General features: G+C 42.8%; 1 protein-coding gene across 1 annotated transcript in view; it reads left to right on the plus strand.

Moving 5' to 3' along the window:
• Nucleotides 1-1,172: 1,172 nt before the first annotated feature.
• LOC138954468 (uncharacterized) overlaps nt 1,173-13,913 on the plus strand; it is a 16,466-nt gene continuing 3,725 nt past the window's right edge. Inside the window, exon 1 of the mRNA XM_070326310.1 lies at nt 1,173-2,553. Coding sequence (XP_070182411.1) covers nt 1,719-2,553 — 835 coding nt within the window. The 5' untranslated portion in view covers nt 1,173-1,718. The remainder of the gene's footprint in view (nt 2,554-13,913) is intronic.

A 13,913-nucleotide genomic window follows, 5' to 3' on the forward strand; every position in this document is an offset into this window, starting at 1 on the left:
TGATGCTTGGTGGGTTTTTTTTGTAACAGAGTTGATCACGATTTGTACCTCATTTAACTCAACCCTTTATCTTTTCGGAGAATGACTTCTTCTTCTTCTTCTTCTTCTTCTTCTTCTTCTTCTTCTTCTTCTTCTTCTTCTTGTTCTTGTTCTTGTTCTTCTTCTTCTTCTTCTTCTTCTTCTTCTTGTTCTTCTTGTTCTTGTTCTTGTTCTTCTTCTTCTTCTTCTTGTTCTTGTTCTTGTTCTTCTTGTTCTTCTTGTTCTTCTTGTTCTTGTTCTTCTTGTTCTTCTTGTTCTTGTTCTTGTTCTTCTTCTTCTTGTTCTTGTTCTTGTTCTTCTTGTTCTTGTTCTTCTTCTTGTTCTTCTTGTTCTTGTTCTTGTTCTTCTTCTTCTTCTTCTTCTTCTTCTTCTTCTTCTTCTTCTTCTTCTTCTTCTTCTTCTTCTTCTTTGTTCATGGGCTTAGACTCCCACGTTCACTCATGTTTTTAGCACGAGCGGATTTTTACATGTATGACCGTTTTTACCCCGCCATTCAGGCAGCATACGCCGCTTTCGGGGGGAGGCATGCTGGGTATTTTCGTGTTTCTATAACCCACCGAACTCTGACATGGATTACAGGATCTTTTTCGTGCGCACTTGGTCTTGTGCTTGCGTGTACACACGAAGGGGGTTAAGTCTGTGCATAAGTTGACCTGGGAGATCGGAAAAATCTCCACTCTTAACCCACCAGGCGGCAGCAACCGAGAGAATGACTGTAGGCCTACCTGAATGATTTGTGAAGTCTGAAACAGATAGACTGCTAATCTCTGCTGTCTTGTCATTGTCTCGTTATAACGGTATTAAAATGTTCGTCCACTACAAAGCGAACCAGGTCGACGCTTCAGTGAATGTTTCGTTTTTTCAATGATTAAACATTCATGTAATCAATCTTGTTTTTTGTTATTAGCGAGACAGCGAATCGAGTTCTTTACGGCTCTCTATAGATTTATCATCTAATCATGTGTTTTGTCTCTCTCTCTCGTGTGTTTTCAGTGAATTATTCGTTTCTTCTATGATTAAACGTTCCCATAATTAATCTTGTTTTGTTGATTAACAAAACAGCGAGTCGAGTTCTTTACGTTTCTCTGAAGATTTATCATCTAATCATGTGAGAATCTTCAACAAAAACCGGCACGGTTGGCCTAGTGGTAAGGCGTCCGCCCCGTGATCGGGAGGTCGTGGGTTCGAACCCCGGCCGGGTCATACCTAAGACTTTAAAATTGGCAATCTAGTGCCTGCTCCGCCTGGCGTCTGGGATTATGGGGTTAGTGCTAGGACTGGTTGGTCCGGTGTCAGAATAATGTGACTGGGTGAGACATGAAGCCTGTGCTGCGACTTCTGTCTTGTATGTGGCGCACGTTATATGTCAAAGCAGCACCGCCCTGATATGGCCCTTCGTGGTCGGCTGGGCGTTAAGCAAACAAACAAACAAACAAATGTTCAACACATGAGGCAGAGCGCTGTTTAGAGTTCTGATAAACAACGAAACTGAGGATGGAAGTCGCTTGTCCATTTTAGCGCTTGTTATTCTCTTAGGTGCCAGGAGAATGGTTCCGAATAACTCTCACTTACCTTATTACACAATCATGTCGTTTGCAATCAGACATCTGATCATGTTTGTTTTTCTCTCCTGTGTTTTCAGTCACATCGGATCTGATGGTCAGTGAAGACCTGTTTCCATGCAACTAATCACCATGGCAACCAGAACCGTCCCACAACTCACTACGCTGCTGCTCACCAGTCTCTACCTCCTGCTCACCATCGGACACGCCTTCAGCGACGACAACAGCAACAGCAAGACACCCACACCAGCCACGCCACCACCAGGCGACCAAGGAGGAGGGAGGGGAGGGAGGGGCGGTGGCAGCTCTTCTCACAAAAATCTACACAAAATATTCCCCGGCGCTGACAACACCAGCCTCGTCATTCCAGACATAGACGATTACACGGACCCGGAGCTTTACGCCCTCTTGATAGACGTCTTAGAAAAGCTCGGAGTCTTAACGCCTGAGACCACCTCGTGCTACCAGCTCCAAAAGATCCAGCACAAAAACCTTCCGCCCGGTGATGAGAATTCCGATTCCGGTTCAGGTAGTGCCAATGCTGGCTCAGGATCCAATACTCATTCCGGTTCAGGGTCTGGTTCCCATTCCGGTTCCGGTTCGAACTCTATAGGAGTGTTTTTGTACTTCACGGAAACGTCCTTGACTGATTCCCAAACTCCCGGTGGTGGAGGAAATGGTCAAGCTATTAGTGGTCAGAAAGTGACGCATTCAGCAAAGACCAACAACGAGTGTGTCAGCCAACCGGATCTGATCAAATCCATGGATGCACAGCCATTGGTGCGTGACGCCGTGCTTAACGACACGCTTGGATTGAAGGCGGATCCACCCGGGGATGGAAGTGGGGGTGTCAACGGTTCGGGGGAGGCGGGGGCGGGGCGACACACAGGGAAGGACGGAGGATACCAGATCACGGAGGGGGCAGAGGAGGAAGACGAAAAGAGATATTCAGGTAAGTAAAAACTTAAGTTTGGGTGTAATTGATAATAATGATAATAATGGACACTTATTAATCGCCCTTTCTCACCAGAGCTCACGGCGATGTACAATAGCAACAGATAGCAACAGCATGCATACACACACACACACACACACACACACACACACACACACACACACGGTTTCTTCGGTCTTTCACGTTTCAAAAGAACTAACATTAATTTTGATTTAGATTTGGATGAAAGGTGCATGTTCATTTCAATGCGTGTTATTCTCACAGGTGCCAGGACATTGGTTGCGGATAACTCTCGCTTACTCCATTGCATAATTCTGTCGTATGCATTTAGAGCGCTTACTTCCCTTTGGTTATCAGGTTTCAAATTAAATGTTTTTGATGTTATTTTCTTTAAATTTCCGTTTGAAATGTACACACATTCTGATTTCATTGAGTGTAACCATTTTCTTTTTATATGTAACTATGATCATTTAGTTTTATGTTGTTTTGAATTGCCGTTTGAAGTGCACTTAATTTCTATTTTTCTTCTTCTTTTGAATGTAACTATATTACCTTTTTAGCCAGAACTATTAATTCCATATTCTTTGGAATGTCCGTTTTGAAACCACGACATTTCTGATGTCTTTGGGTGTAATCTTAGCGACATAATTATGCAAGTGTTGCAAAATAATCATCACTGTGGGTTTAATCCTTTGTAAAAGAAGATGCATTGGAGTCATGGTAAAGGGTACGTTCGTGTGTGTGTGTGTGTGTGTGTGTGTGTGTGCGCGTGCGCGTGTGCGCGTGTGTGCGCGTGCGGATGGGCGGACCTCGCGCTCAACGAGAGAGACGAGGAAAGAAGAAGAACAGTGAAGACAAAAAAAACAAAAAACAAAAAAAAAGCTGAAAAAGCTATTCAGTGCGGATCAGGAGATGGAAGTCCGGCCACAAATTGCTGGGGGCGCTTTCACGAGTAATAAGACACAGGAAAAGAAACAAAAACTATCTGATGCGGCAAACACCGCGAGAATGAAGGAGTGTCCACGTAACACTGATCCGGAAATGCAATTCCGGGCACAATTTTCCCGAACGTGTTTCGAGAAAATTCGTTTCTCCCACCAGCTCTTAGCAGCGCTGAGTTTCCTTATCTAAGAAAACAGGGATTCTCAAACTTAGCAATGAATGCAACATGGAATTTGGTGAAATTGAATACCGATACTTAATATTTTCGACACTTTGTTAATCGTATTTAATGGATTTTTGGGTCGTTTTTTGTTTTTGTTTTTCCATTTCCTCTTCTATTTTGTTCTCGCCATCAGACTCTTGAAATATGAAGCTTTGAAAGGCCTGTTGAAGAAACAAATTGAGTGTTGTTTTTTTCTGAGCATGATTGGAAACGCTGCACGTAGTGAAAATCTGACCGGCACGGTTGGCCTAGGGGTAAGGCGTCCGCCCGGTGATCGGGAGGTCGTGGGTTCGAACCCCGGCCGGGTCATACCTAAGACTTTAAAATTGGCAATCTAGTGGCTGCTCCGCCTGGCGTCTGGCATTATGGGGTTAGTGCTAGGACTGGTTGGTCCGGTGTCAGAATAATGTGACTGGGTGAGACATGAAGCCTGTGCTGCGACTTCTGTCTTGTGTGTGGCGCACGTTATATGTCAAAGCAGCACCGCCCTGGGCCCGTATGCTTATGGGGGAAGTTCGCGACAACTCCCGAAGTTTTGAGTGACATCGGAAGTACTTGCCTCACTTTCGTATGCATGGGCCGGAAAAAGGGTTTACCTCGAAGCAAAGCGAGGAAGTAACTCAGGGTATTTTGCGACTACTTCTAAAGTTTTGAGTGACATCGGAAGTACATCCTCACTTTCGCATGCATGGGACGAAAAAAGAGTTTACTTTGGAAGCTAACGAGGAAGTAAATGAGGGTAAATGTACTACAGCCAGACCCAGTAGTAAACACGCTACTTCCACAGTTTCTCAGTGCAAAAAGGCAGGGCTTTTCTTCAGTTTTTCATGTCAAACCGAGCTGACGCTCCCAAAGAGAGAAAATAGAGGGAAAAGTCGTATCTTCTGCATGCATTTCGTGCAAATTTCCCTGAATACAAACCTGAGTTGCCAGCTTTGACTTTTGTTTGTTCTGGGTCATTGGCCACCACTCTTTCATTCCCGCTTATACGAGGGGGTTACTGTGTTTCTATGAAAATGGGCGTCGTTGTGTGCATGTGTGAGAGTGTGTGTTGTGTGTGTGTGTTTGTGTGCGTGCGTGCGTGTGTTTGTGTGCGTGTGCGTGTGTGTGTGTGTGTGTGTGTGTTCGAGTGTTGAAGTGTAAGTTTCTGCTATTTTTTTGTCATTGCTTTATCTGTGTGTGTGTGTGTGTGTGTGTGTGTGTGTGTGTGTGTGTGTGTGTGTGTGTGTGTATGTATTTGTGCGAGTGCCTGTCTGCCTGTGTGTGCGTGCGTGCGGGTATAATTGTGCGTCTGTTCCTTCATACGTTTGTTTGCGTGTTCGCGCGTGCCGTGTGTGTGTGTGTGTGTGTGTACCCACTCCCCACACTATGATGAGCTGACTATATTTGCGCCTTGATATTTTATTCATGTTCTTACGTTTTATGCTGTTTATTGTGATTCACCACACCCGAGTTTATCGTAATTGAGATAATAAAGTGTTCTATGTCTATGTATTATGTCTAATACACATGCACACACGCACGTAGGCTACAAAAATCCAATCTTGACTTTGAACTTTATATAAACATACATCCTCTTCACAATTAACGAGGACAAACGTAATTTACAAACACCTAAGTACAAAATTTTTTCTGTTTTAAAAATTCGGACACACATTTTCTCAAATAATATGAAATTCGCTGAACTTATCTTCTTTTCACTACACCTTATATCTTGATTCCCAAAAAATGGAGTTCTGCCTTTTTAAATTTACCAGTAACACAAACATTCGCTCTGACCAAACTATTTTTGTCCAGCAGTTTTACCGATACACAATCATTAAAAAAAACACTACAAAAAGAGTTTTAAGTTAACCGACTTCGCTACCACATAAACAACCTTTTTTTTTATTGTCCCCAACATTCTGGTCAACGAAATCATTATTATAGACAGTCATTCTATTTAAGGACAATCATCACAGCTTTCGTTCAACCAGTTAAAAACAACAATTATAGTAAAAGCTACAGCGCGATCAACGTTTGCCCATTTACGAACTCGCGATGAGATTTGTTTCTTCTGGTCACCAAGCCTACCGTTTACAAACGCATGCGCACTAATTGGGATTCCCCCAATTTTCTCGACCTTGACCTCAGAACTCTCGAAGCCACTACTTCGGCGTTCAATTTAGCTCGTGCATACCGAGTAGCTGGCAACTTTGCTTTCGAAGTTCCCACTTCCAATGTCAAGGGCCTCTCGCTTGACATAATTATACGACGATATCGCATCTCAAGGGTCCTTACCCATCCAAAAGAAACCTCCAGCGCATACTACAATTGCAGGACATTCCGTTTTTAAAGGCAGCTCATTGGGAAATGATCTCAGACACAATATCGAAGACGTGAAATGCGTCAATCGAGCAACTGTCGTAACTTGGCTACAATGAGACGGTCTCCTACCTTGCACCATAGACACGGACTGTGACATTCTTGTTTAATTTAGGTGAAATGCTTAAAACAGAGTGACTCAAAAGCGACAGTTCGATCAGTTACTGACCGAAAAAAACGTGCTCGAGTCGCTCGGCGAAGGTGGCGAGCTTTCAAACCAGCACGACTGAATAACTCAGAATGCCTTTTTTCATCATGCCTCTATTCTACACGAGTAACATAGTGCAGTGGTAACGGTTCCGGACTCTCGTTCATTCGCTCCGGGTTCAAGTTCTGCCGGGAGCTATATATTTTTTTTTATTAATCTTTTCCTTTTTAAGCCTCCGCAATTGCATTCCGGCTGCAAAAACCGGGTTTTGCCTCTGTGTTAATTTTATTCATTTGCAAAAGAAACCTTCCTATGCTTTGAAAAAATCATATCATGTCTTGACTTTCAACTGTACGCGCGTGTGTATATGTGTGTCACAACGGTGAGTATGTGTGTGTGTGTGTATGTGTGGGTGTGGGTGTGTGTGTGTGTGTGACATGTCACTTGTGTTATCATAGTTTCAGTGTGTGTATGAGTGTAGATTGAGAGAGAATGAGAGAAAGTGAGAGAGAGTGAGTGTGTGGTTATTTGTTTGTGACTGTGTGCGTGCGTGTATGGGTGCGTGTGTGTGTGTATATGTGTGCGCGCGAGCGCGCGCGCGTGTGTGTGTGTGGTGTGTGTGTGTGTTTATGTGTGCCGCCGTCAGTGTCACTTGTGTCATAGTGTCAGTATGTGCATGAGTGTACGTTTGTCTGTGTGTGCGTGTGTCGTAAGAGAGAGAGAGAGAGAGAGAGAGAGAGAGAGAGAGAGAGAGAGAGAGAGAGAGAGAGAGAGAGAGAGAGAGAGAGAGAGAGAGAGAGAGAGAGACACTTCTTTGGCAATTTTGGACCAGACATGCAGCGTCTTTATGTTTAACAGTTAGACTGTTCTGAAATTTGGACAGAATAACCGTTCTTTCGTAAAACACTTCTGTCAAGAGTACAGCAATTTCACCATCTGAAAAAGGTGCAGAACGCCCCTCCGTGTCTACTTTCTTTTTGAGCGGCACACGTGCCTTGCCATTTTTGTTGACTGCCATGTTGATAGAAACGTGCGCATGCGTATTAGTAGGGATTCCCCCAATTTCCCCGACCTTGACCTTAATACTCTCGCTGTCACTACTTTGGCGCTCAAGTCAGTTCATGCATTGTGAACAGTTAGAAAGTTGACTTCGGGAGTTCCCACTTCGAAAAGAGGCCTCTACTTCCAGTGTTTCTTACTTCTAGTTCATGCATACGGGCCCTGATATGGCCCTTCGTGGTCGGCTGGGCGTTAAGCAAACAAACAAACAAACAAGCTGAAAATCTGCAAGGGTCTGAGAGTGTAACATAGCCATCAATAGGAAGGTTTCCGCCAATTATCTCTCTGAGGTTTTGGGTGCTTAGAGAGTACCGTTCCCCTTGCGGGGGCATAAGACATCGAGGTTACAAGCAGGGTCAAGGGGAAGGTCGGCTGGGCGGACAGGAGTATGACGGCTTACTAGTGTCGAAACCTGGTGTTACCCATTACCACGTGATAATTACTAATTAACGCTGTCAGTTACTGTTTTCATCTGTTAGTTACTAATTTTCACGCGAAAATTACTAATTTTTAGTTTTGGCACGAGCAATCCGTCAGGAAGGGAGCCAAAACTATAAATGAGTAATTAACAGGTGAAAGTTAGTAATTTTTCCCAAAAAATGAGTAATTTTCCCGGGAAAATTAGTAATTAACACGTGAAAATGGTAATTATCAAGGGAAAGTTACTAATATTCCCTTGATAATTACAATTATGAGGTTTTGGCACTAGTAAGCCGTCATACAGGAGACTTCAATAGGAAGATTTCCGCCAGTTATCTCTCTTTGAGGTTTTGGGTGCTTAGAGAGTACCGTACCTCTTGCGGGGGCATAACACATCGAGGTCACAAGCAGGGTCAAGGGGAAGGTCGCTGGGCGAACAGGAGACTATTGCCCGGCATGCGGTCTTTCTACTTCTGTTTAAAAAAAAAAGTGATGTTTAGGATTTTCTTGACCCTTTAAGGGTTGCTGTATTCTGGCTAAATTTATTTTGAGAGAGACGCCTTTTTAGATCGAGAGAGTTTTCTTGACCCTTTCAGGGTTGCAGTATTATGGCTGGAATTTCGTTTGAGAGAGACGCCTTTTTAGATAGAGAGCTGTTTTTTGACCCTTTAACGGTTGCGGTGATATTATGGCTGGAATTTCTTTTGAGAGAGACGCCTTTTTAAATAGAGAGCTGTTTCTTGACCCTTTAAGGGTTGCGGTAATATTATGGCTGGAATTTCTTTTGAGAGAGACGCCTTTTTAAATATAGAGATGTTTCTTGACCCTCTAAGGGTTGCGGTAATATTATGGCTGGAATTTCTTTTGAGAGAGACGCCTTTTTAAATAGAGAGCTGTTTCTTGACCCTTTAAGGGTTGCGGTAATATTATGGCTGGAATTTCTTTTGAGAGAGACGCCTTTTTAAATAGAGAGATGTTTCTTGACCCTTTACGGGTTGCGGTAATATTATGGCTGGAATTTCTTTTGAGAGAGACGCCTTTTTAAATAGAGAGATGTTTCTTGACCCTTTAAGGGTTGCGGTAATATTATGGCTGGAATTTCTTTTGAGAGAGACACCCTTTTAGACAGAGAGATGTTTCTTGACCCTTTAAGGGTTGCCGTGTTATGGCTAGTCCATTGTTGCTGCCCTACATGCCAACCGGCATAACGGGCAGTAAGTAAGTAAGTAACATCAACACCACCACAACAACAACAACAACAACAACAACAACAACAACAACAACAACAACAACAACAACAACAACTGGGTTTTTATATTTTTTCTGTTTTGATTTGTGTGTGTGTGTGTGTGTGTGTGTGTGTGTGTGTGTGTGTGTGTGTGTGTGTGTGTGTGTGTGTTCGTGTGTGTGTGTGTGTGTGTGTGTGTGTGTGTGTGTATGTGTGTGTGTGTGCGTGCGTGTGTGTGCTTGCGTGCGTGCGTTTATGTGAGCGTGTGTAGGGTGTGGTGTGTGTAAAGAAATCAGGTCATGTTGCCCTCACTCTGTACGTGTGTGTGTGTGTGTGTGTGTGTGTGAGTGTGTTTTGCACCAAGACATATTTTGTTGAATGTAATTGGTCTCCCCCTCGAATTTTAATTGAGTTCGACCTTTTTTTCTTTTTTTTTTCTTTCTTGTTCTTTCATATTTCTTGTCAGTTTTCTTTGGTCGTTTTATGGTTTTGTATTTTATTGTGGATACATGTCCCTTCTGCTGGAGAGCTTTTCGTTTCTCTTGCACTTGTACTTAATTTAAATCTCTTTTGATTTTTTTATGTGAGTTCTTCGTTGACTAGCTTTTTGTACTCGCTATCGTGACGTTCATTACTGTTTTCTTGTTTGTAAAATCAACCTCCATTCCCCTTTTCTCTCTCTCTCTCTCTTTTTTATATTAGTCAAGTTTTGACTAAATATTTTAACATCGAGGGGGAATCGAAACGAGGGTCGTGGTGTATGTGCGTGTGTGCGTGCGTGTGTGCGTGCGTGTGTGCGTGTGTGTAGAGCGATTCAGACTAAACTACTGGACCGATCTTTATGAAATTTGACATGAGAGTTCCTGGGTATGAAATCCCAGAACGTTTTTTTCATTTTTTTGATAAATGTCTTTGATGACGTCATATCCGGCTTTTCGTGAAAGTTGAGGCGGCACTGTCACGCCCTCATTTTTCAACCAAATTGGTTGAAATTTTGGTCAAGTAATCTTCGACGAAGCCCGAACTTCGGTATTGCATTTCAGCTTGGTGGCTTAAAAATTAATTAATGACTTTGGTCATTAAAAATCTGAAAATTGTAAAAAAAAATAAAAATTTATAAAACGATCCAAATTTACGTTTATCTTATTCTCCATCATTTGCTGATTCCAAAAACATATAAATATGTTATATTTGGATTAAAAACAAGCTCTGAAAATTAAATATATAAACATTATTATCAAATTTTTTTTTCGAAATCAATTTAAAAACACTTTCATCTTATTCCTTGTCGGTTCCTGATTCCAAAAATATATAGATATGATATGTTTGGATTAAAAACACGCTCAGAAAGTTAAAACGAAGAGAGGTACAGAAAAGCGTGCTATCCTTCTCAGCGCAACGAATACCCCGCTCTTCTTGTCAATTCCACGGGCACTGCCTTTGCCACGGGCGGTGGAGTGACGATGCTACGAGTATACGGTCTTGCTGCGTTGCGTTGCGTTCAGTTTCATTCTGAGTTCGACAGCTACTTGACTAAATATTGTATTTTCGCCTTACGCGACTTGTTTATCAGTGATCAGCATTTGTTTTTAGAGATGTTTAAAGGCGAGTGGGAAGCCCGACATGTTGACGATATCTCAGCGTGTGATAATTTTTATTTTATTTCTTATATTCTTTCCCCCTCTCCTCTTCTCTTCACACCCCCCTCACTCTCTCTCACGCTCTCTCTCTGTCACGCTCTCTTTCTCTCTCTCTCCCTCTCTCTCTCTCTATCTTTCTCGCTCTCTCCCTCTCTTTCTCTCTCTCACTCTCTCTCGCTCTCTCTCTCTCTCACTCTTTCTCTCTCTCTCTCTCTCTCTCTCTCTCTATATATATATATATATATATATATATATATATATATATATATATATATATATATATATATATATATCTCGCTCTCTCTCTCTCTCTCTCTCTCTCCCTCTCACTCTCTCTCTCTCTCTCCCCCCCCCCCTCTCTTTCATATTTGTCAGCTAGTTTCCCGGTTGAGCTATCTCGAATAGCTGTTCAGCTAGGAAATGCTGATACAGCATGGTTCAATAAAAAAATATATATTTATATATATATACAACACAAAAACAAAAACACAAAAAATTCCAAAAGAAAAAATAGCTACGAAAGCGATCTGCTATTTCTCGGGAGGGCTTGTAAATTGATCCCTATTCGACATTCTCTCTCTGATCGTCTCTCCGATCCTTTCTGTCGTCGAAGCTAGCATAAAGTGGAATAGAAATTCTCCCTTAGCCCTCCATTATTAGCTCATTCTATGGGGAAAAATATGCATTTATCTCTCAGATCTTCAGTGCCTATGCGGCTTTTGGGGTAAGATATTGTGCTGAAAGATCGGTCGGATTTGGTATATATTTTGAGATGAGTTGTGTTTATGAGTTTATTAATTTTTTGTTTGTTTCCTTTGCGTTGTTGGTGTGTTTCTATTCCTTTCAGTTTGGTCTAACTTTGTCTTTTCTGTATCGGTTTATGTTTTAAAATACGCACGAGGACAGGAAAAGAAGGGTGGAAAGAGGTGGGTGATGGTGGTGAAAAGTAGTGAAACTCAACAATAAACAAACTAATCTATGATGAAACCTAAGATCAAATCCCCACAGACACACGCTCACAGATGGACTGCCGGAAATAAAGGTTTGTTTGTTTGTTTGTTTGTTTAATGCCCAGCCGACCACGAAGGGCCATATCAGGGCGGTGCTGCTTTGACATATAACGTGCGCCACACACAAGACAGAAGTCGCAGCACAGGCTTCATGTCTCACCCAGTCACATTATTCTGACACCGGACCAACCAGTCCTAGCACTAACCCCATAATGCCAGACGCCAGGCGGAGCAGCCACTAGATTGCCAATTTTAAAGTCTTAGGTATGACCCAGCCGCGGTTCGAACCCACGACCTCCCTATCACGGGGCGGACGCCTTACCACCAGGCCAACCGTGCCGGTGGAAATAAAGGTATGCATAAGACATTCAGTTCTAATGTGAAAAGAGTCTTAAGCCCGATATTAATCACGCGACGTCGACTTCGCGAAGTCTACTTCACAAAGTTCTCACGAAGCTTTGGCGGGGATATAGCTCAGTTGGTAGCGCACTGGATTTGTATTCAGTTGGCCGCTGTCAGCGTGAGTTCGATCCCAGGTTCGGCGGAAATTTATTTCAGAGTCAACTTTGTGTGCAGACTCTCTTCGGTGTCCGAACCTCCCCCCCGTGTACACTACATTGGGTGTGCACGTTAAAGATCCCACGATTGACAAAAGGGTCTTTCCTGGCAAAATTGCTTAGGCACAGTTAATAATTGTCTACCTATACCCGTGTGACTTGGAATAATAGGCCGTGAAAGGTAAATATGCGCCGAAATGGCTGCAATCTACTGGCCGTATAAAATTTCATCTCACACGGCATCACTGCAGAGCGCCTAGAACTGTACCCACGGAATATGCGCGATATAAGACTCATTGATTGATTGATTGATTGAATGTTTGGTAAAAAAAACACTTGTTCTTCTTCTTCTGCGTTCATGGGCTGAAACTCCCACGTACAATCGTGGTTTTTGCACGAGTGGGATTTTACGTGTGTATGAACGTTTTTACTCCGCAATTTGGACAGCCATACGCCGCTTTCGGGGGATCGGATGCATTCTTGGTTATTTTCGTGTTAATAATCAACTTCGGGCTCCATGTAGGACATACTTGACCAGGGCCGCCTATCACTGCAGCGTGAAAGGAGCACCACATTCAGAAAGAATCCCCTGTTGTTCTTTTGACTACAGCTGAACGATCGTGATAATTCGTGAGAAAAGTGGAGGATCGCGTTGCTTGAGTAACAACTAATATATAATTATGGCTATGTTCCTACATTTACACTAATGGCAGGATGTACATGGGCGATTAGTCTTAAGCGGCTCATATTTGTTTGACTGTGAAATAAAAGAAAGCGTTTGCGCTGTTCGGTGAGCACTCTGCTTTGTTGTTGTGGTTGAATGTATTATGCATTGAATGAACTCATAAGCCGAGCAACATTCATGTGTACTGGACGTGGTTGTAATCAAATCTTGTGTCTTTGGGGCCCGGTAGCTCAGTTGGTAGAGCCCTGGACATGTGATCCTAGGATCACAGGTTTGAATCCGGACCGGTGTAACACGAGAAAATTACTCCCACGAGATTTTTACTCCGGAGTAAACATTTCGTACGAAAAAGTTACTCCCTTTACGAAAAAAGCACTCCCCCATTACACGAGAAAATTACTCCCCAAGACAGGTGAGTTCCGAGTAAACATTTCGTACAAAAATGTTACTCCCCTGACGAATAAATAACGAATAAATTACTTCACCTCAACACGAGCAATTTAACTTCCTATGCCAGGTGTACGATATTTTTACTCCCTTGTCCCCTGTTAGTTCTTGGTGGTGGAAGGGGTGGAAGGAGGGTAGCGCGACATTCGTGTGCGCGAGATCACTTATTGGCATTATCCCTTCGCCCGCATCCCATTTTTGCGTACGAGATTTTTACTGGAAGTGAAAAAAATGGGGAGTAAAAATTTCGTGGAGGGAGTAATTTTTTCGTGCCTTGGGGAGTTCTTTTCTCGTACGAAAAGTGTACTCGGAGTAAGAATTTCGTACGAAATATTTACTCCGGAGTAAATTTTTCTTGGAGTAAAAATTTCGTGTTACACCGGGACAGACACGGAGCAACTCTATGTGCAGACTCAGAGACAGTATTCATGTTTTACCCCTGTGTCACCACTTTGGCACGTAAAAGACCTAGGTCATTCTGCCATAAGTGCAGGTGGCTGAATACACCCAAACATGCATACACCTGGGTAGTGCGACTCTGTTGCTGCCAGCTTTCCACTAGGGGGAAGCGACCCGAATTTCCCAACGATGGAACAATACAGTAAAGAAAATGAAAATGAAATGTCTTGTATGT

Source organism: Littorina saxatilis, unplaced genomic scaffold (genome assembly GCF_037325665.1).
Source record: "Littorina saxatilis isolate snail1 unplaced genomic scaffold, US_GU_Lsax_2.0 scaffold_1397, whole genome shotgun sequence".
In the NCBI taxonomy this organism is placed as follows: Eukaryota; Metazoa; Mollusca; class Gastropoda; order Littorinimorpha; family Littorinidae; genus Littorina; species Littorina saxatilis.